Source organism: Pomacea canaliculata, linkage group LG5 (assembly GCF_003073045.1).
Source record: "Pomacea canaliculata isolate SZHN2017 linkage group LG5, ASM307304v1, whole genome shotgun sequence".
NCBI classification, from domain to species: Eukaryota; Metazoa; Mollusca; class Gastropoda; order Architaenioglossa; family Ampullariidae; genus Pomacea; species Pomacea canaliculata.
In genome coordinates, this window is record NC_037594.1 from 20510592 (window position 1) to 20533965 (window position 23374).

The following is a 23374-nucleotide window of genomic DNA, read 5'->3' on the forward strand; positions in this document are numbered from 1 at the left end:
TTCCTATCACAAGAAAAGCAAGATAGTAGAACTAGATTAACAAAGCAGAGAATGGAATATCAAAAAGAGAATGTATAAAAAAGGAAGACAGTGAAAAATAGCTCTAGTCTTAGGGTGACTGATAGCAACCGACAGATCAACTCTACTCTGCATCCATTTCCTAGCTTTCATTTTTTTTAAAGCTGCTTTTCTGGCGTTTTCTTGTCGTTTTTTATTTTAAAAAACTGAGTACTTTTCGCTGTTTTGTTCTTGTTAAAAATATATCACCAAACGTCTTAACTTATCTATTCTAGTTATCTACTCTGATCCATCACAATATTGATCTTTTCGCGTATATGAAGTGTCAGTAGAAATTTACCTTATTCAGTAAGAAGAACCACACCCAGACCATAAGAAAAGGGGAAACACAGGTTTTGAAAAGTTAAACAGAAATAATTACTAAGTTTTATATTAAAATCAAATAAGCATGCGCTTATTGTTCATAACTACAAAAAATAAAAAATAAAAAATAAAAAACATGTCAAGCTTTAAGCCAGTCCTGGGGAATGTTCGCCGACAATGAACCCGTATCGAAGCAGCCGATAGAAGGATGTGTATCGACACTGACCCTTTATCGCAGCACCGCTATCGCGCAGCATCGCGCGCTCACGCGAGAAAACGCGAGACTGACAACAAAAAATCGATGCGTGAGAGATGGAAAAAGCTTGGAGCTAATTGAAGTGAAAAGCTGGACTTGACAGCGTGTGGGTGGCTTCGTGTTTTCCTGCTTTTATTCTCTGGGGGGACTGCAGCCGTCGGTACGGGCAGTTCCAGATAAATTTAGACCATCTTTCTAATGATGGCGTACAATTCACTGGCGTGTGTTTTTTTTTCTGACATCCCTTCAAAGCGAGAGCAGCCATGCCGCTTAGAACGACCTGGGTGATGACTCTTATCAGTTAAATAAGGAGACGATATTCAGATGCCACAAAAAGAGGGAAATGGGTGAGTTTTAGAGAGATGGGAGGGGACTCTACAGAGACGCCCACTGTCGCGAGGTCAGGTCTTTCCAGGTGTATTTATAGCAAATTTTGTTGTCTTTGTAACAGTTAATTCTTGAGGGTAAATATTTATAACAAGGGATTTAACTGTAAAAAGATAATTAATCAGACTTGTTTCTACGCATACGGCACGTTTGCAACCTAACAATTTCGTGAAGCACACGTGCATCTGTGTGTGTGTGTGTGAGAGAGAGAGAGAGGGGGGGAGACTCAGACAGATAATGATACAGAAAGCAGTCTGGAAACTAGGAGACTCTATTTCGTGTTGCCAGTCTGTCAGGAGAAGCAAGAAACAGCCACTACTCACACGTGAATATTACACGTTCACTACTACACTACCTATAAGGGAACATGAAAGAACTTCCGAACACAAAGAGAGAGAATCCCCCCAACATTTTTCATCGAGTGCGTTAAAGGCACATAAATTTCTTATAATAGTTCTTGAGAGGTTCTTATCTCCGAACTAAACCAGTTTTTGGTCACAAAGTATGCTTCTTGGTCGTAAGCAACATGATGGTCTTGCTCCAGGTTTTCTAATAGCTAGCGAGTTCTCATCCCTAGGAATCCTGCTGGAGAAATAATTGTCCAATTACAACGGAGTGTTTTGGAAAGTAAAGTGAAGAAGATTGCTGTTTCGTCCCTTGCCATCCACGGATCCTGTCCACCCCTCCCGCTTTATTTAAACAACTGACAATATTTGTCACCACACTTGTAATCTTGAAAGGCAGTGAGCTACTTCTAGGTCAGTACCAACTGCAGAACGGTTTAAGCCTCTTGATCCATGCAATTAGCAGTCTGGTTGATTGGGTGTGTGCTGTCCTTCCAGTCCCCATGTATACCTAGGTGAATTTACTTCTAATAGCTTGGTTCTGGCTGGTGTTACAAGACTATTCTTATATTGATCGGCAGAGGACAAGAAGCTGATGTAAATCGCGAGTAAACCTCCAGACACATCCTTCTAAGGCTGTCTCGTCTGTGTGTGTGTGTGTTTATGTCCGTTAGCTATTCTCCCTCCACCTACCTTTTCTTCCTACTCAAATCGATCGCCACAAGAATGTTGCAATAAGTGATTATCTATATGTCCACGGGTCTCCTCCCCTCATTCTCTCCTTCATACCTCCACCTTTAACCATCACATAAAATCGCGAGTGCTTCCCCCTTTTTTACAGCATCAACAGGCATCCCGGACCCTGCTTCCCCCAGCTCATCACTTCCTGCTTTCCTTTCGTTCAAATTATCCTCGCTCCCCAACCCTTTCAATTTCTTTTTATCTGTACGGTCATCCACGATAGACAGAATGAGATTGAAGAAACCAAACTCCTTCCAGAATGCTCGTCCTTTGATCCCAGGCGTCAGATTCCTTCCAAACCTTAAACAGCAAAGGACAGGAGTCGATGATGATTCGGAGGTGGGGTGGGGTCAGGTGGGTATGGAGGGACGGGAGGAAGAGTGTAGTCGGCATCACACTGCCAGCAGTAAACGTGCAGAGGGGGGTTCTGTCAAGTGAGTGACGGCCCCTGCCGCTGGCGACGAAGATGTGGTTAATATGCATTGTCCCAGCATGCCGGTGAAGGATGCTCCTTCCGATAAAAGTGACGACAATTTCCGGCCCGTTGCCTAGCGACGCTTATAAGACGCATGACCACTTTTCACCGCAAAGCGCGCGCAGCCGGATCGCCATAATGAGGACCGTGAAAAGGCTGACATACTAAGTCGCACGCCTGCCACCTTGTCTGTGAGTTTGTCGCAGAACGGAATATGTTTATTCAGGTCACCGATGGCATTTTCCTGGCAAAAGCTGTTTTATGATCTTCTTCACTGTCTGAATGTCTTTCTTTCTTTTTCGGTCTCTCGGTGACAGTCCTCGGTCTCCCCCCACAAAACCGCAGTCACACACACACAACACACATACACACGTTCAAAGTTACAAAAATCAAAGCATGTCATTCATCTCATATGAATTCTATATAGACAACAATTTTGCATGTTATGTTGCGTGCGTTTGTGTATGTCTATGTATTTTCTGTAAAGCGCCAGAGTCTGCCCACAAGCGCTATATAAGTTCACTGTATTATTATTATTATTATCCACACATGTACACACATACTTGTATACAGCTTCTAATACTTGTCATTCCCATTCCCACCCGAAACACCCACACAAACCCCTACGAGATAATCTATCCTCTTTGCCCTGCGGACACACACACACACACCGCCAATACTAACTGCAATCACAACTGCAACTACCTAACCCCCGTCCCCCAAACACACACCAACACACAGGTTCAAGCATCCAGACACGCCCCCACACTGTCAATGGCAGCTTATCAAGAAGCGTCACCCACAGGATCGTTTGGAAGGTGCAGTAGTTGACACTTCCCCCGCAAATACCCTCCTCTCACCACCACCTCCACCATCACCACCACCACCACCACCGCGATTACTCGCAAGGCTGACAAGGGTGTGCAGAGTACACAGACCGCAAGCCCCCAGTAGCATCGGAGGCTGCCCACCCGACCAAGGACAAGCAGCTGACACGTGGGTGGGACCAGCCGCTAAAGGCGAGCGTGTGCATAAAAACTGCAATCATGCAACTGCAATCCATCAGGCCTGTAATTTCAATCGATATTCCATCTTCACAGACCTGCCCGCGCGAACTTTGCATAATACTAGGGTTGGGCGAGGAGTACTCTTCAGTACCAGATTGATTACAGGCTCACGGATGTCTAGCCGCGGTTAGACGACTGGGCAAGTGAGGGACAGTCTCTCTCTCTCTTATACACACTTACATTGTGTACACAGAGTGATTTGTGTCGCCACACAGCAGAAAACAGTCGAGAGATAATTTTAAAACATCGAGAAATAAAAAACGAAAAATATCAGGTCTTAAAGAAGACGAAAAAAAGAAAGAAAAAGAAGGAAAAATAATAACGAAATAGAATGTCAACAAAAATTATTTGATATACAATATATCAACCACATATTTTAGTAGCACCATCCTTAGCTATTTCAAACGATGAAGAGCATGCGACACTGAGCATAACTAAGCATTTTCTTGAATTTTTTTTTTACAGGGTTTTATGCAGCTTTACTGCAATTTTCTCGAGAAAATGAATTGCTACGGCTGTTACATGTGAAAATAAATTCACACTGTCTCGAAAGCAAACCCAAGCCCAAATCAATAGACCCTCTTATCACTACTTTGGGTTTTCTGGTCATCGCATATTCGCAAAGTCGTCGATGTTGTCGTTTCGACCATGGTGACGTATGCAGTATAACAACTTGTGACAACGGCAGCTGCACTGGTTGTGGGGGCTGCTGCTCTCAGAACTACAAGAAAAGGGAAGAGGGTTGATGGGAAGAAAGATGACGAATATCACCTTGATGAATAATAAACAACAATCTTCTCAATGATGCGCTGTAGGACATGGGCACTAATTGAATTTAATAATCGCCCTCTCTTCCATGGCCATTTCCTAATGTTCCATTCTGTCCTCCTCTTGCTGACCTGACAGTCCAGGCTTTTACACACCCAGAAAAAGGACCGAGGTGAAGCGAGGGAATCAAATAAACAAAACAAAAAGAACGAGAAGATTTTATTGCTTCGACAAGAGAATACTTTAGGGCGTACATAAGAATACGTCACCGTGATGATATAAATAACACTCGAGATACAGATTCCGTATTAATTCACATATCAAAATTGAAAATTAATTCCTCGATAATGTGAGTAAAAAACATGAATTTACAAGGGTAATTATTTATTTTATTGTTTTTTTTAAGTGAAGATTATGGTAGATGAATGATTCTCGCTTAATTCCCCAGTATTAAATTTTCTCACCCACCGCCACCTTCCATGTTCTAGTCGATGCAAGCATTTAACGGTTTTCAGTGGAGGAAAGGAGACTGAGAGGCAGTTAGGATGTCCGACTAACCACACCTTCCCCTGTTTTCTCTGAAATGTTGATGACATGACAGGCGGTGTTGGTGACCCTCTCTCATGTTCGTTTGTCTGTCGACTATCTGTCCTCATTTTTTCATCCTGGATAACACATGAACAAGGCTCGGCCTCGCTGCCCTGAGAGAAAACATGAGTGTCCCTTATTAAACCTTATTTTTGGATGGAGGTGTGCTCTCCCTTGCTTGTTTGTTTGCAAACCGACCTCGACCTTGGGTTGGATGGTTCGGTCTTCAGGGTTAAATTTAACGTGCATTTCTCCTACTGTTCATTTCCTACTGTTCTTAATTTCCTCTTCCTGTTGAGATATATATATTTTAATAATTTATTTGATTTCAGCATTTTGATTTCTTATATTTCTCGTCTAATCTGGAGTTGTCTGTTCTGTTCAATAAGAGAGAAAAAAGTTCTCGTTCTTGACTGATATTTCTACAGTTTTGACATATTTTTCTGCTTGAAGACAGAACTGAGATAGGGATGTCCAATAATATCTACCTCTTTTGTGGAATAGACAAAAGGCTACTAATTGAGTGACTTTTTAAACTGATTTATTTTCGTGTTCATTTCGTGTTCTTGCTGTTTATTCTTGTATTTGCTTCTCAAAAGGGTCAAAACTCCAAATTTCACTTTATTATTCCCAAGTGTACCTTAAATTAAGTGAGCAAATGATAATTATTGGCGAAAAAACACTTTCCTCGTTAGCCGAAAGAGGTATCATTTTAGAAGTCACTGACCTGGTCACATGACGTGCCTGTACCTTGCCTCTTCGATCTTGTAGGCCGAGACGTACTGCAATAAATTCCATTCGATCCACCTCAGCCCTCGACAAAGCTATGAAGGTTAAGACTCGAAATGGGAAGAGCGCCGTGCGGGCTGTGGGACTGATTGGTTTTCAAACGCCGATCGACCAGCAGTTGGCATTCTGCTCCGAGAGAAGGTTTTGGCAGGTTAAGGTCGCTTCTGACTCAGCAAGTTGTCAGTCGGTCTGTTCCTGTCTCCTTCGACCATCAGGGCTCAGAGGCGGCCAGTTGTTGCCCACGTGGTGAGAAACAACAACAGGACGAGAAGCTAGAGACGGACCTGTAATCTAGTTGCTATGAATCCCGACATTATTTTTAATATTTTTATATTTAAAAAAAACCTTACCCACCATCTTTCTCTCATCCTCCCTCTTGCACAAATAATAATAATAATAATAATAATAATAATAACAACAACAACAACAACAACAACAACAACAACAACAACAATAAAAAAAGTTACACGATTAAGTCCACATGCCTAAACGTTCTTTTGGCTGTCGCTCGGGAGTTTACGACTTACGACGAAATCATTTTTATTTGACACAATATTACAGTTCATGTCTTTGAAAATAAAAGACTTGTGAACCAATCCGATTTCGCTTTTGTTTTCCATTGAAAGAAAATTATTATGCTGTGGGATCCTCATAAAGAGTTCAGCGAAAAGCCAATCTTTTAATGTCTATTTAACTCGCGCGTCTGTCTCCCGTTTCTGTCTATTTATTGTTTTTCTTTGTGTGCGCGTGTGTGTGTGTGTTACAACTAAGAACCTGGGTTGTCGGTAACGGTTATCCCACACACTATCCCTGCTAATAACCGAGTCGATATCAAAAATATAAATTATTATAATTAAAGACATTGTTGTATCTGGTGTAAACGTTGACTTCATCTTTCAACAGTAAAGCGTCAGAATGTAAACGGAAAGACTAGGAGGAATAAATAACAAAAAAAAGTCAACTTGTGCATGCTTCCTTTTCCAGTGTAATTTACTTGTAAACAAAATGTTTTACGCCGTGCCAGCAACTCATGCTATATTCACGGCAAGGCAGCCAGCCCTGTAAACAGATGCCACGTGCAGAGTGCTCGAGACGAGAACTGAACTCAGGGCAGCCAACCTTCACTGTATTGGTGACAGGCGCTCACCGTTGCGCCAACAGACCGCTCAGGATGCATCTTGATAAAGATAACAAAAATTCAGACAAATTAAAATAAACAATTTAAAACAGTGAGAGCATAACAATGTTTTCTTCTGCTTTAATATATTTAATTTTTTATATCTTGTATTTTGGAATGACAACATACCTTAAACGCTGTTCATCTTGCAGGGATAGTAACAAGTGTGCTCACATACAAAAATAAACAAAAGAGTAAAAAATAAACTAAAAACAAGTGCTAGTTACAAGATGATTACAAGAGAAGGATAATGTTGTGTATCAGGGAAATGTTTTATTTCTCTCGTAAGTGTAGTTCGCGAGTGTGTGCGAGTGTGTGTACCGCGTCAGAATAAAAGAGAAAAAAGGTCTAATTCCTAAACCCCGCGCAGGAGCACAACTGATGACACGTGACACTAGTAACGACAGTCACCTCCAGGTTTTTCGCTCAGTGAGCAGTGTGTGACATTCCCAACTCAGCCGCCGAGACAGTTGGTCCTACCTGTACAGGTGTAAATACAGACAGGGGAATCTGTGCCTTTAGTTCCTTGCCGAGTAAAGGTAAACAAATATGTGTTTATATTGTCCTGAATTCTAAATTCTGATTTCACGGCAAAAGTATTGTTAAATTGTTTCGTGAGAAAAATCTTAACGTTCAATAATAAATCACGTGATGAGTTTAACTCAGGGAGACTAATAGTAGCTGTGAGTGGTAGAGTCTCATTAGTCATTAAGTTACAGGAACTAATGTGGAGGAACAGCTAAGGAGGACCTGCTGAAACGGAGCTCTAACTACAGGAGGGCCTGAGAAGCTTCTTCCTACACCGGACCTACCCAGAGGTGACTGTCAACCGAGGCAGGGCTGGGTAGCTCGAACCGATCCGGGTAGCCCTGGAGTTTCTTCCCTTGTCGGTCGTCGAGGAATCAAGAATCCTGTCGACGTTTCCACGAATGTCCTGGCCAAAGATTCTGGAAGTGTCTACCAGCATTTGTGTTTCCGTGGAAATGTGTGCAGTGGCGTGTTAGTGTAGATTGCTAGTGTGACAGCGCACCTGCCTTGGCAGTGATAGGGTGGTGGAAGAGAATTCCTGGCGCTGAGGTCCGGTGAGAGCATCCTACATCGGGATGGCAGATGATGGGAATTGTAAGTATTATCTTTGACTTATTCTAATTTTTCAGTGTAACCACTGTGATTGTCCGTGACATTTGGTGACCCCGACGTGATTGTGGGGCTGTCTGTCTTGTAAACAGTTGTTGTGTGGAAGGATTGTCCTTTGAGGAGTCACGTGGTTTTTCTGTTGATGTTTATGGTTAGTTTTCACGTTTTATTCCCCGTTCCAGCTCCAGGGGTCTACGGGTCTGTAAAGTTCTACCCGTAGTAAGGGCATAGCCTCTGTCTCTACTGTATTCTTTTAAGAAACACAAATTTTGGTTGTTCTCAAACCTATATTGAACTTTAAATCTTGATGATTAGTAGTGTTCACATTATTACATTTAAAGAATGTGATTGCTCTTTGTTTGCTCGTTAGGATTGCTTATGTGTTTATTGCATCTCTAGAGAGAAATTGTCTTTGTGTCTTATTGTGTATACTAAGATTGGGATTTGAGATGTGTGTACACTCACTGCTTTGATTGATGATGAAGTATAGTTGTCCTGACTAGCCTTGATTGAACTAGGGCTTACACCTTGAAGTGTTTAGAACTGTATTTGACTTTGGGATTTTTATTCCTTCTTTCATTTTGCGAATCGTTGTTTTGATGCTGTGATTACATTTCTATCCCGATTGTATTTGTGAGATAATTTGAGGTGATTTTATTTTATTATTATTTGCTATCTTTGTGTGCAACATGGATCCCTCACTAGTATGTGATGTGATATCATGTAGGAAAGAAGGCGAAATGATAGGATTGGAAGGTAAAGCGTTGACTACATACATAATGCAGAGTGTCGGTCGTCATGACAGAAATGTGGACAGAATATCAAACAGAGAAGCAGACAGCTGAGAAATAGTCAAGAGAAAGAGAAAGCTAATAAAATTGTTAAGAAAGAGAAAGGCCTCGCTGTTCAGGAGTTTGCCAGTGTGTATCTCGTACACAGGTGTGTCCGTGTAGTCGACACTCGCTGCTCTAGATACGGACATCGTCAGCCGGGGTGTTGGCCTTGTTAACCCCAGCGGCCCCCAGGTTAGGAGAGTTCTCAAGGAAGTGTAGATATGTGTGTTAGTGTGAACCTCCCTGGACAGAATCCGAACCGTAAGTGAGAATTTTGGGAACTGCGACATTGATATGCTATGTGTGGTTGACAGTCATGTATGTGTTTTGATATAAGTTATGTAAACTTTGTTGAAGAACCATAAAAAAAAACCACAAGCTACCGCACGTCTGCTACCATGATAATGGTGATGATAATGACGATAATGATTTATGATTGACGATTGATTAAAGGATGATAATGATGGATGGATAGATAATGGATATTAGATGATGATGACAGATGACCGAGATGATGATGATGATGATGATGATGATCATGTAATGACTATTGATAATAAATAAAAATGATTGATGATTGGTTGAAGGATGGATTATGGATGAATCATAGATGAATACTGCTTCAATAAATAAAGGATGAATAATAAATGATAGTAGATTATGCCTTGGATGTTGGATGGATATTGATTGATTAATTGATGATGATGTTTAATGATTATTGATAATGATGATTGATGATTCCTTATGAATGAGCATTATTGATAATTAATGATTAAAGATGATGAGCGATGATGATCATGGATGATGATAAATAGCGAACAGCGACACAGCGAACAGCGAACAGCGAACAGCGAAACAGCGAACAGCGAACAGCGAACGAAACAGCGAACAGCGAAATGCCAGCCAGAGCGCCAACACGCATAATGAACAGCCACGAACAGCGAACAGCGAACAGCGAACAGCGAACAGCGAACAGCGAACGAAAGCCGAACAGAACGAACAGCAGAGAACAGCGAACAGCGAACAGCGAACAGCGAACAGAACAGCGAACAGCCAACAGCCAACAGCAACAGCCAACAGCCAATCACCAACAGCCAACAGCAGCGAACAGCGAACAGCGAACAGCGAACGAAGCGAACGAACAGCGAACAGCGAACAGCGAACAGCGAACAGCGAACAGCGAACAGCGAACAGCGAACAGCGAACAGCGAACGAACAGCGAACAGCGACACAGCGAACAGCGAACAGCGAACAGCGAACAGCGAACAGAACCGAACAGCGAACAGCGAACAGCAACAGCCAACAGCCAACAGCCAACAGCCAACACCAACAGCAACAGCCACACCCAACAGCCAACAGCCAACAGCCAACAGCCAACAGCCCAACAGCAAACAGCCAACAGCCAACAGCCAACAGCCAACAGAACAGCAACAGCCAACCGCCAACAGCCAACAGCCAACAGCAAAACAGCAACAGCAACAGCAACAGCAACAGCAACAGAACAGCACAGCACCGACAACACAAGCCAAGCCACAGCCAACAACGGCCACAGCCACAGCCAGCCAACAACAGCCAACACCAGCCAACAGCCAACACCAACACCCAAAAGCCAACAGCCAACAGCAACACCAACAGCCAACAGCCAACAGCCAACAGCCAAAACAGCCAACAACAGCCACAACAACAGCCAACAGCCAACAGCCACAGCCAACAGCCAACAGCCAACAGCCAACACCAACAGCCAGCCACAGCCAAACACCAACAAGCCAACAGCCAACAGCCAGCCACAGCCAACATGCAACCAGCCAACAAGCCAAGCCAATCCAACAGCCAAACAGCCAACAGCCAACAGCCAACAGCAAACCAACAGCCAACAGCCAACAGCCAACAGCCCAAACCAACAGCCAACAAGCCAACAGCAACAAGCCAACAGCCAACAGCCTAACAACAAAGCCAACAGCCAACAGCAACACCCAAGCCACAGCAAAGCAACAGCCAACAGCCACACCAATCTCCACAGCCAACACCAACACCAACAGCCAACAGCAACAACAACAGCCACAGCCAACAGCAACAGCCAACAGCCAACAGCCAACAGCCCAGCCACAGCCAACAGCCAACAGCCACAACCAACACCAACAGCCAACAGCCAACAGCCAACAGCCAACAGCCAACAGCCACAGCCAACAGCCACAGCCACACCAACAGCCAACAGCCAACAACAACAGCCAACAGCCAACAGCCAACAGCCAACAGCCAACACAAGCCCAGCGCAACACCCAAACAGCCAACAGCCAACAGCCAACAGCCAACAGCAACCAACAGCCAACAGCCAAACAGCCAACAGCCAACAGCCAACAGCCAACAGTCAACAGCCAACAGCCAACAGCCAACAGCCAACAGCAACAGCCAACAGCCAACAGCCAACAGCCAAACAGCCAACAGCACAACGCCAACAGCCAACAGCACAGCAGCCACAGCCAACACAGCCAACACCAACAGCCAACAGCCAACAGCCACATGGGCAACAGTCCAACAGCCAACAGCCAACAGCCAACAGCCCCCAACAGCCAACAGCAACAGCAACCCAACAGCCAACACCCAGCCAACAGCCAACAGCAACAGCCAACAGCCAACAGCCAACAGCCAACAGCAACAGCCAACAGCCAACAGCCAACAGCCAACAGCCAACAGCCAACAGCCAGCCAACACCAACAGCAACAGCCAACAGCAACAGCCCAACAGCCAACAGCCAACAGCCAACAGCCAACAGCCACAGCCAACAGAGCCCAACAACAGCCAACAGCCAACAGCCACAGCAACAGCCAACAACAGCCAACAGCCACAGCCAACAGCCACACAACAGCAACAGCCAGCCAACAGCCTAGCCAACAGCACAACAGCCAACAGCCCAACAGCCAACAGCCAGCCAACAGCCAACAAGCCAACAGCCAAAGCAAAGCCAACAGCCAACACCAACAGTCAACAGCCACAGCCAACAGCCAACAGCCAACAGCCAACAGAGCCAACAGCCAACAGCCAACAGCCAACAGCCAACAGCCAACAGCCAACAGCCAACAGCCAACAGCCAACAGCAACAGCCAACAGCAGCCACAGCCAACAACACCAACAGCCAACAGCCAACAGCCAACAGCCAACAAGTCACAGCCAACAGCAACAGCCAACAGCCAACAGCCAACAGCCAACAGCCAACAGCAACAGCAACAGCCAACAGCCAACACAACAGCCAACAGCAACAGCCAACAGCAACAGCCAACAGCCAACAGCCAACAGCCAACAGCCAACAGCAGCAACCACAACAGCCATACAGCAACAGCCAACAGCCAACAGCAGCAACAGCCAACAGCCAACACCAACCAGCCAACAGCCAACATCCAACAGCCAACAGCCAACAGCCAACAGCCAACAGCACAGCCAACATCTCGCCCAACAGCAGCCAACAGCCAAGCAGCCAACAGCCCAACAGCAACAGCCAACAGCAACAGCCAACAGTCACAGAATCCCAACAGCCACAGCCTACAGCCAACAGCCAACAGCCAACAGCCAACAGAGCCAACAACAGCCAACAGCCAACAGCAACAGCCAACAGCCAACAGCCAACAGTCCAACAGCCAACAGCAACAGCCAGCCACAGCCAACAGCCAACAGTCCAACAGCAACAGCCAAAGCCAACAGCCAACACCAACAGCCAACAGCCAAACAACAGCAACAGCCAACAGCCAACAGCCAACAACAGCCAACAGCCAACAGCCAACAGCCAACAGCCAACAGCCAACAGCCAACAGCCACAGCCAACAGCCAACACAGCCAACAGCCAACAGCCAACAGCCCAACAGCCAACAGCCAACAGCCAACAGCCAACAGCCAAACAGCCAACAGCCAACAGCCAACAGCCAACAGCCAACAGCCAACAGCCAACAGCCAACAGCAACAGCCAACAGCAACAGCCAACAGCCAACAGCCAACAGCCAACACCAACAGCCAACAGCCAACAGCCAACAGCCAACAGCCAACAGCCAACAGCCAACAGCCAACAGCCACAGCCAACAGCCAACAGCCAACACCAACAGCCAACAGCCAACAGCCAACAGCCAACAGCCAACAGCCAACAGCAACAGCAACAGCCAACAGCCAACAGCAACAGCCACAGCCAACAGCCAAACAACAGCCACAGCCAACAGCCAACAGCCAACAGCCACAGCCAACAGCCAACAGCCAACAGCCAACAGCCAACAGCCAACAGCCAACAGCCAACAGCCAACAGCAACAGCCAACAGCCAACAGCCAACAGCCAACAGGCCACAGCCAACAGGCCACGCCAACACCAACAGCAACAGCCAACAGGCCAACAGCCATACAGCAGCCAACAGCCAACACCAACAGACCAACAAACACACAGCCCGAGCCAACAGTCCAACAGGACCAACACCACACACCTGCCTCCAGCCAGGTGTGCTCTGCCCGGTGGTAAAGCAGGCCGACCCACCCACCCTGCCTTCCAGCCAGGGTGGTGCTCTTGCCCGTGGTAAAGCCAGGCCGACCCACCCACCCTGCCTTCCAGCAGGGTGGTGCTCTTGCCGGTGGTAAAGCAGGCCGACCCACCCACCCTGCCTTCCAGCCAGGTTGTGCTCTTGCCCGGTGGTAAAGCCAGGCCGACCCACCACCCTGCCTTCCAGCCAGGGTGTGCTCTTGCCCGGTGGTAAAGCCAGGCCGACCCACCCACCCTGCCTTCCAGCAGGTGGTGCTCTTGCCCGTGGTAAAGCCAGGCCGACCCACCCACCCTGCCTTCCAGCCAGGTGGTGCTCCCTTGCCCGGTGGTAAAGCCAGGCCGACCCACCCACCCTGCCTTCCAGCCAGGGTGGTGCTCTTGCCCGGTGGTAAAGCAGGCCGACCCACCCACACCTGCCTTCCAGCCAGGGTGGTGCTCTTGCCGGTGGTAAAGCCAGGCCGACCCACCCACCCTGCCTTCCAGCCAGGGTGGTGCTCTGCCGGTGGTAAAGCCAGCCGACCCACCCACCCTGCCTTCCAGCCAGGGTGGTGCTCTTGCCCGGTGGTAAAGCCAGGCCGACCCACCCACCCTGCCTTCCAGCCAGGGTGGTGCTCTTGCCCGGTGGTAAAGCCAGGCCGACCCACCCACCCTGCCTTCCAGCCAGGGTGGTGCTCTTGCCCGGTGGTAAAGCCAGGCCGACCCACCCACCCTGCCTTCCAGCCAGGGTGGTGCTCTTGCCCGGTGGTAAAGCCAGGCCGACCCACCCACCCTGCCTTCCAGCCAGGGTGGTGCTCTTGCCCGGTGGTAAAGCCAGGCCGACCCACCCACCCTGCCTTCCAGCCAGGGTGGTGCTCTTGCCCGGTGGTAAAGCCAGGCCGACCCACCCACCCTGCCTTCCAGCCAGGGTGGTGCTCTTGCCCGGTGGTAAAGCCAGGCCGACCCACCCACCCTGCCTTCCAGCCAGGGTGGTGCTTCTTGCCCGGTGTAAAGCCAGGCCGACCCACCCACCCTGCCTTCCAGCCAGGGTGGTGCTCTTGCCCGGTGGTAAAGCCAGGCCCGACCCCACCACCCTGCCTTCCAGCCAGGGTGGTGCTCTTGCCCGGTGGTAAAGCCAGGCCGACCCACCCACCTGCCTTCCAGCCAGGGTGGTGCTCTTGCCCGGTGGTAAGCCAGGCCGACCCACCCACCTGCCTTCCAGCCAGGGTGGTGCTCTTGCCCGGTGGTAAAGCCAGGCCGACCCACCCACCCTGCCTTCCAGCCAGGGTGGTGCTCTTGCCCGGTGGTAAAGCCAGGCCGACCCACCCACCCTGCCTTCCAGCCTCCAGCAGGTGTGTGCTCTTGCCCGGTGGTAAAGCCAGGCCGACCCACCCACCCTGCCTTCTCTTGCCGATTCGCTACACGAACTTGATTGAACTTGAGGGATGTGAAGAGAATTTACTTACATGTCCGCTGAAGTCGTAGAAAAGATACATGAATTATGGGCAGCATGTGACAGCAGTGAATTTATATCATACAATGAAATCTTTTTCATGTGATACATTATTACAGTGTTCCTGTAAAATAAAGAACTTATAAACCAACCCTATTGCACCTTTTTTCCATGGAAAGAAAATTTTTATACTGTGTCATGAGCCATTGGAGCATGGGCATGATGGGTGGAAATATTGTTCAGCTGTTTGTGTTGCATCCCATTCAATAAACTACCCTTTTATATTCACCTGTTACCGTGTACGGTGCGTCAGATAGATCACTCGCGTCCTATTTACTCTCAGCCCCCACACTAACCCCCACCTCCCCACCCACTCGCATGAAAACTTTGCTGTGTGATCCTTATTAAGTTTGGTGCGGCCCTACGCTCCACTGGGTGCGAATATGAACAAGAAGATTCGTGGTAAAGATTTTATGGAACACAAAAGAAATTTTTAAATGTCTTTTTAACTCGTTCGTTGGTCTTACCTTTGTATCTTTTTATTCTCTCTCTCTCTGTCTATCTTTCTGTGTGTGTATGTGTTTGTGAATATTACAACTTAAAAATAGTGTTGTCAATGACGGTCATCCCTTTCACAAGCATTGCTAGTGAACGATTCTTTATCGCAAATAGAAAAAAAAAATAATTAAAGACATTGTATCTGGTGTAAACGTAACTTCTTTCTATAGAAAAGATTCAGAATGGAAACGGAAAGACTAGAAGACTAAATGAACAGAAAAAGTCACCTCGTGCATTCTTTAACTTTCCTGAGTGATATATTTGTGTAGTAAAAGTTACATGAGGATGCATCTTGTTCAAGATAACAAAAACAGACACATTAAAATAAACAATTTAAAACAGTGAGAGACTAACAGTTTTTTTTCTTTCTATAAATTTAATTGTTTATATCTGTATTGTGAAAAACTTCGATTGCGGATAGCGTAAGTACCGAAGCCTAGAACCGCCAAGACCATAAACCAAAGACAGCCTGTATTTTCAAAGACAACATACTTTAAACCCTTTTTATCTTGCAGGGATACTATCATATGCTATAATGAAACTATAAGAATTGCACAGTTTAATAGTTTTTATCACACTGCGGCCCGCTGTCTATCGGAATGTTTTAAAGCAGCACCTGGACTCCAGTGATTTACAACTCGTGTGTGTATTGTTATCATCACCAAGAAGAATCTTCGTCGTACAGGCTCGCCCACCCCGGAGTGGGGTAGATGGAGATGTGGCACTAGAAAGCTCGGCACAGCAATCAGGTGGTCCAGATGCTAAAAGTGATATCAAAAACAAGATCTTCCTCCGAACATTCCATCACGCAAAGTGAATCGTTACAGTCCACTAGTCTTTATCACGTGACCGACACGCTAGGTGTGGTTTGTAGGTGGAAGGGCAACGGGTAAAAATATGGGTGGATAAGTTTGCCACTGCTTTAGTGTGAAAGTAAGGAATTTCACGTTATACGTGTTAATTTGTCATTACGAAGTTTCTTTACAAATCGATTGGCACTGTCGCCTGACTTTCCGTATGACTGCTAAATGTTTGGGCTGCATGTGTGCTTGGGAATGTCAGTCCCGAGGCATTTATTGGTAATATGTAAGCCTGCCTAAGTTTATGTTTTAAATGTTCAGTTAAAAAGGAGAACTAAGCTTGACGTGCAATATTTTTGTTTATAAATGGTTCACTTTTGGAGAGAGAAGGGGGCGTACGTAGTGTTTGTCTTTAGCCAAAGGTGCAGCCCTGATCAGATGAAAAGAATTCAGCGATTATTAACACCATGGTTGTGTCCCTGGAAACAGTCGGGAGCTTTTCATCTGTGATTAACATCCGACAGGTAATCCTCCCCCTCCCCTCGCCATCTCACTTCACGCTGGACCCTTGCTGACTCAGCTTCTTGCTGATCGCGGTGGGTTCAAAACCCGAGCTACGCACTGTGCAGGGGACGTCACCGACACGTGGAGCCTGTAAATCACAACAAAAGGTCGACAACTTACATTAAGGTCTATGGGTGTCATAACCCTCCTTCCCCCCATGCCGCACGTGCTCGCTTGTTAACTTTCTTCCGTAGTCTGGGATCTATGAATATTGTTTTGTTTTGTTTATGTTTTTTGGTTTTTTTATCTGTAAATTTTTTTTTATTTATTTCCAAATTATATAAGGTCTCCATGTTCTAAAGTCCATGTTTTCTAAATACTGAGAACGTAACCTGTGTCATTATAAATTGAAAACCACATACTGCCTTCATTTATATACCTTGTAAATATCTTTATTTACATATCTTGTAAATATATACTTGTATATACTTTGCAAGTGCACTGCCTGCCCCCAACATATGTTGTTCGAAGGGCAATTGGTGATGGCTGAACCGTCCTTCCTCTTTCTCACGTCTTCTTTTTCTAAAATATTCTCACTTTTTTTTCTGCGCGAAGAATACACTCACAACATCGCTTTGTGTAAATCTTTAATGTTCATCATGTTTCATGCATCGATATGTAGGAATGAATCAGCAAAATCAAGACCAGTTCGCCCAAATGAAAGAGAACAGCGACGAAGAGCAAAAACAGTTATAACTGCAGCTTACACTCTCTGAGAGAACATTCACAGTATGTGTGTGATAATCACAGTGCGCCCCAAGGCATGAAAGTAACATACGCACGAGACAAGCTTCACACTAACTGTGCGCATCGTGAGGTCGGTTACACAGCCACGCTGTGACTCAGGCATGCTCATTCTTGTCTTTCCTCCATTTTAAAGAATTTGTAGTTCGTTGGTGTCGGTGACAAGCAAAAGAAATGCACTGGCACATGCAAGCGCGAGCACACACACAATTACACTTAAATACAGACATGCGTTTACACAGAAATACACTCAGAGACACCATTGCATACATTCACTTTTGTCATACACAAAAAGGCAGTCTGCTCAAAACAGTAAAAGTCACATGACTGCGAATTTCACAATTGGCCAGGTGAAAGTGGTGAACAACTGCATATTTCTCTTCCTGATAAATTAAGCTTCAGTTGCCAGGCAACGAAGATTCGCCGCCAGGAGGTATTTTTAAAAAAATAAATGATCTTACTACTTCAACCCTCCATTCGTTAAAAAAGAGAGATAAAAAGAGAAAAGAGGACACCACTAAGACCAATACCTCCATCTACAACTTGGAAGAGACATGGTGTGCATCTGCTACATTTATGACAGTAAACACTTGTATTTGCTTGAGTTAAGGCACTTATGTTGCTTTAGCGTGAAGGCACTGCGTCTCTGTGAGAAATGTCAGATGAAACACATATAAACTCCAGCATCTTCCCATCTTTCCCACGAAAAACACTCACACACAAAATCAGGTAAACCCTAGCAAACACGAACACACACACACACACACACACACACACACACACACACAAGCGCGCTCTGAAAGAACAAAAGAAGTTAAGGTTGGATGCGGAAAGTGAGAGTTAAGGATAATAATCAAAGTTCATTTCACTAGCAAATCAAATGAACAATGAGATCGATATTAGGGTACACATCCTGTACACTTTACAACCAAGCCGCACTATTATTTACCCGGTTCAACAATGTCTAGATTATGTGGTTCAAAATAATTTCTGTGAAAAGTGACAGTGAAATCAGCAGCAAACATTCCGATCAAAGCCCTCTTTGTAACATATTTTTGGATTCGCATTATCAGCATTAGAGAAGAGGAAATACAAAGCACAAACTAAATCACATTTATTGCACTTTCTATGGTCTAGGATACATAAGTTTAAAAAGTCAAAAGATTTAAAACACTATTAAACAGCTTACCTGTAAATGCTTCTTTATATACTGTAGGTTTGAGCAAGATAGACAACTGTATTTGCTTCCACTTTACCCTTCCATACTAAACTCAAATTTCTAAACAGTTTCAACAAGGGTGATCATCGAAGGGCAGGAAACAGGCGACTGATTTGTTATTAGTTGATAACGATGGATAGAATTTATTTCCTTGGAGTTTACCACTCGGCAAATAATTTGGAGTCCCTTAGTGTTAAACTGAGATGTTTACACCATAGAGGAAAGATTGAAAAATAAATATTTAAAAAAAAGAGAGAGAAAGAAAAAGGTTGAAATAAGCTATTTAATCCTAGGTGCATTTTCATCGCTTGTTCTGAATAAAAAATCTTTAATACTTTTGCAGAATTATAGTTATAACTAACAATATTTTCAAACTGTTGGTACTTTTCTAATAAACAACACTCATGCACGCTGACACACGCTCGCAAAGAGCTAAATATTGCAGTCTGTTTTTGCACAAACCCACATTTCACACCAATAGATTCTTTCCAGTATCCACCGAGAACAATGAAATAAAAATTATCTGCTAACTAATCACAGTACTTTGAGTTTAGTGTGCCAGAAAGAAAGACTCAGCTACTGAAACTCATTAACACAGCTCAAAGTGATTGCAGAATCGTGTAGTTATTGGAAGACGTGATGTTACCAGTCAACAAAAACAAATGAGGAAAGCAGTGAAATATACTACAATCTCACACATTATTAAAAATAAACGCCTACGGATGCGGTGGTATCAAGTACATTACAGCTCTTCCCCACGGTAGGGGAAAGGGGCAGAGGGGCAGGAGGAGCAGTAAGTCTTTCACACGGTGATAGCTGCATGAAGGGAAGTAACCGTGTATTTTTTTTCGACCGGCCATTACTTCACTCCCTTTACACTGATGTCTTCGCATGTGGAATGCTCATTTAAATATCCGTGGTGTAACAGTGTATCTGATCGCAGTTCAGAGTCGCATAATTTTGCAATGAGAGTAAACTGTCATCAAACTCTGATCTCCCTCCCCAATATAAAATAGTAAACCTAAAAAATAAACAACAACCCCAAAACCTCTGAAATACAACACGATTATGCATTACAGGTTCCTAAAATAATAAAACTGATAATACCTTGGCATACTTTTCCATATACTTGGCAAAGGGGTTAATATTCATGGACACCAAAAATAAACATGTCAATACAAATATCGTGCTTCATACAATTTCAAGTAACATCGTTTGAGGACACTGCCCTCTTCCCGTAAGAATGGCTTCAAGTTTGTCGTATTTTCTCCAGAGGCACTCATGGCATTTCTGTACACTCATAGCTTTGCTGTACACGAGGGGTAACAGTATTGCAGTCACCTGACATGCTGACATGTTGGATGTAACAGATTAAGAATATCAATTTGAAATTATACATTTCATCTGGCTAAACTTCTGTCAAAATAGTATAGCCGAACAAAAGAATATTTTTGTTTTTAACTACATATTATGGGATGCATGATATCAGATACCCCGCACAGGCTTGCTATTATTCACATCAAGTGGATAAGCTATAAACTCTAAGACAGGTAAAAACTGAAACAACTGCATGCCAGTCTTTGGCTAAGATTTCTGGGTGTCAGTGCAAGCGTAAAATTGAATCATACGCTGGAACTGAAAAAAATCATCAAACAATCAATAAAATATTTCAATTCACAAAATGTTCATGTGATAGCAACAAAAATGTCCACCAGTATGTACGCAGTCTGCATGGAATGTAGCTGAAAACCTCAGCAACTCTCTTACTTTGAGTCTCGACTTCCTTTTTTTTAAACATCGAGAAATGGAATCGTTCGGTTTTCGAGGATGAGCAATGTCAGTAATCACTGGGACACTCGGAGGGATGGAAGTAGCCGAAGATGTTGAGTTCGTACAGAGACGCGAGGACAGTGTACAACACGTAGACAACCAGTAACAGTAAACCATACTTCTTGGTCAGCCGCCAGCCGTTGAGATGTGTGGCAACCAGCAGAAAGACAACGGTGGACAGCAGCATGAGGCTAGAATACATCAATCCTGCAACACAGGTAACGCCCACGTGTAATTTAGTCCAGAATACATCAACCCTTCACCACAGGTAACTCACAGGTGTAAGGTAAGTACAAAAGACATAAATCCTGTAAGACAGTTAACACACTTGTAACAACAGCACAGAATACATGAATCCCAGGTAACACCAGACTAGACTGCCGCACATGTTTCGGTCTGCGTCCGAATATGTTATAGGAATTCTGCGTCTTGCTTTATTTGCCCTTCTTTCGTAAAGCGCGCTAAGCCTTCTATGTGTTATTAATTATTAACTATTATTAATTCGATTTATTTATGCATTGTGAAAAAGCATAAAAAATTGTCTGAATGTCACATGCGCAAGAAAGTGTGAAAGCTTCAGATATACATGCAAGGTATATAAAGCATACATGGACTTGTGGTTACAAACTATCCTGCTGTACATGTACTTGAATCAACAACACAATATGGCAGTACTCCCATAAAAGCTGGTCTGGCTATCAGGGATTTTTTCCGGTTCCCTCCCCTTTCCTCTTCCCTCAGTGCGAAATTACCTCTTGGTGGAACCATGTTCCTGCCAAAGCAAGCAAGCAAAGCCGGACAAGACTGATCAAGACAAGATGCGCTTGGTTGTGCGCACTAATTGCCTGAGCCTACATTCTCGCATATCGAGGTGTGTATGGATGATACAAGAAAGATCGTTAATTCTGGTGGTGGCGAAAGGAAAGTGAGGCAGAAGCTTGAGCTAGTGGCTGACCTTCACTGTAAACCGGTACACGTGACCCAGGGTTTATGGCACAGGTCTTCAGGAACCATGGAATACCAAGGCAAACCAATATGTCGAACACATTGCTGCCAATTGCGTTGGAGACGGCCATATCACCAAGTCCTATACAGAAGAAAACAAAAAGTAAGTATTGGTTGTGACAAACAGGAATAGCACTGAGGCCCGTGCCAAACACCTGTTATGAATTATTAATCGTTGACTTCTACTACATTGTGCTCTAATATTTTCTTGGACGAACAAAATAGTTTTTTCGATTTGTTGATATAACAATCACTTTACAAGAAATGTAAGCAAACTAAATTTAGACTTGAAAACACACACACACACACACACTCTGAGCTCTATTTTGCCTGATTAGCTATTATAATTAGAGCAGTTGCAGCACATTATTCTGCAGATACATGGATCAGTGATACCAACGTCCCATCTTACCGTCTCTAACGACCAAGACGCTAGTCACGACATCAGGGAGACTGACGCCGAAGGCGATGAACGTCAGACTCATGACGCTGTCTGGCACGTTGAACGTGTAACCTGCGGCACAAACATTCTTCCTCAGGTCTCCGACCGTTAGCAATTACTCACGATGTACCCGATTTACTCCAGCTCCTTCCCCCTATCTCAACTCCAGAGACCGCAGTAATAAAGCTAAAGGAGCGTTTGTGCATACTCATGTACCAGAGTTGCAGGTGTACGTCTCTGATCCGCTGCACCTATATGCAGCCCAGTTCGATGATAGAGCGACATCCTCCTTTTTCCTATCCTAACTCGTATGAATTCGACCATCTCACGCCGACAAAAGGAAGCAAATATTATGTTAGAAATAACAAATTTTAGTCTACGCTTTAAGAGAGAAACTTTGAAAAAACGAGCTTATATAACAGAAGCATATGTATAATGCACACATATTATTCTATATTAGTAACCATACGAAATAACATACAAGTACGGACAGTAAGCACAGAAATTCTGTCACTGCTCACGCATGCACACACACAAAAACACAAAGCTTATCTTACCTACTACAGTAATCATCCACACCATAATGAAAGAGTACAGTGAAAGCCAGACGAGCGACAAAAGGAAGGTCAACCAGAAGAACTTCCGGCAGCTAGGTCTGCGACAGTCTGGCACTGTCAGAAACATGAGGGCCGACAGCGGAAGTCCCAGCACCCACAGAAGCACCACAAAAGGCCATCCGGCCTCTCGCAAAGCTTGTGGAATGTCTCAGCCTCCTGGTGAGCGTGTGTAGCTAGCGGTCAAAGATAATTGATTATTAGAAAACGAGCATGGCAAAGCCAGGACACACTGTACAGCAGACAGACAGACACACACACATTTTGGGTTTCTGTCATATGCGATCCGTTGCTTCAGTAAACATTTTGTCAAGGAACGAAACTGTAGAGCACCTGTGTAGAGTATCCGACAAAATTGTTATCAGGTTTTACAACAGATTTTAGCTACGCAAGACAAAACTATAAGTTAGCAAAACTATAAATGTTTGTCTTCGATTAACACTAGTTAATTGTAATTAAAACTATATTAACAATAGTTGCTTGCTTTCTTTCCCTGGAATCCCTTTCATTGTTCGTTTCAAGGCTTTTGACGCTTTATACTATGACCTGTTATTTTATTATTTCTCTCTCCTATAACATATTTCTGGCGGGCATATCTTTGTCATTTTTTTTCTAAAACCTAACACCGACAATTTTAATTGAGCATAAAACCGGTTGCATAGCTGTTGACGAAGTGAGACTGACTTTGTTCATCCAATCTGCTTTCTTTAAAAAAA

The 23374-nt window shown here is 44.6% G+C and overlaps 1 protein-coding gene across 1 annotated transcript in view; it reads right to left on the reverse strand.

The window, feature by feature from the left end:
• Positions 1–17376: 17376 nt before the first annotated feature.
• The window catches only part of LOC112564178 (probable sodium/potassium/calcium exchanger CG1090), a 33953-nt gene continuing 27955 nt past the window's right edge, over positions 17377–23374 (reverse strand). The window contains 5 exon segments of the mRNA XM_025238820.1: positions 17377–20804; positions 21553–21684; positions 22015–22116; positions 22602–22779; positions 22782–22834. Coding sequence (XP_025094605.1) covers positions 20605–20804; positions 21553–21684; positions 22015–22116; positions 22602–22779; positions 22782–22834 — 665 coding nt within the window. The 3' untranslated portion in view covers positions 17377–20604.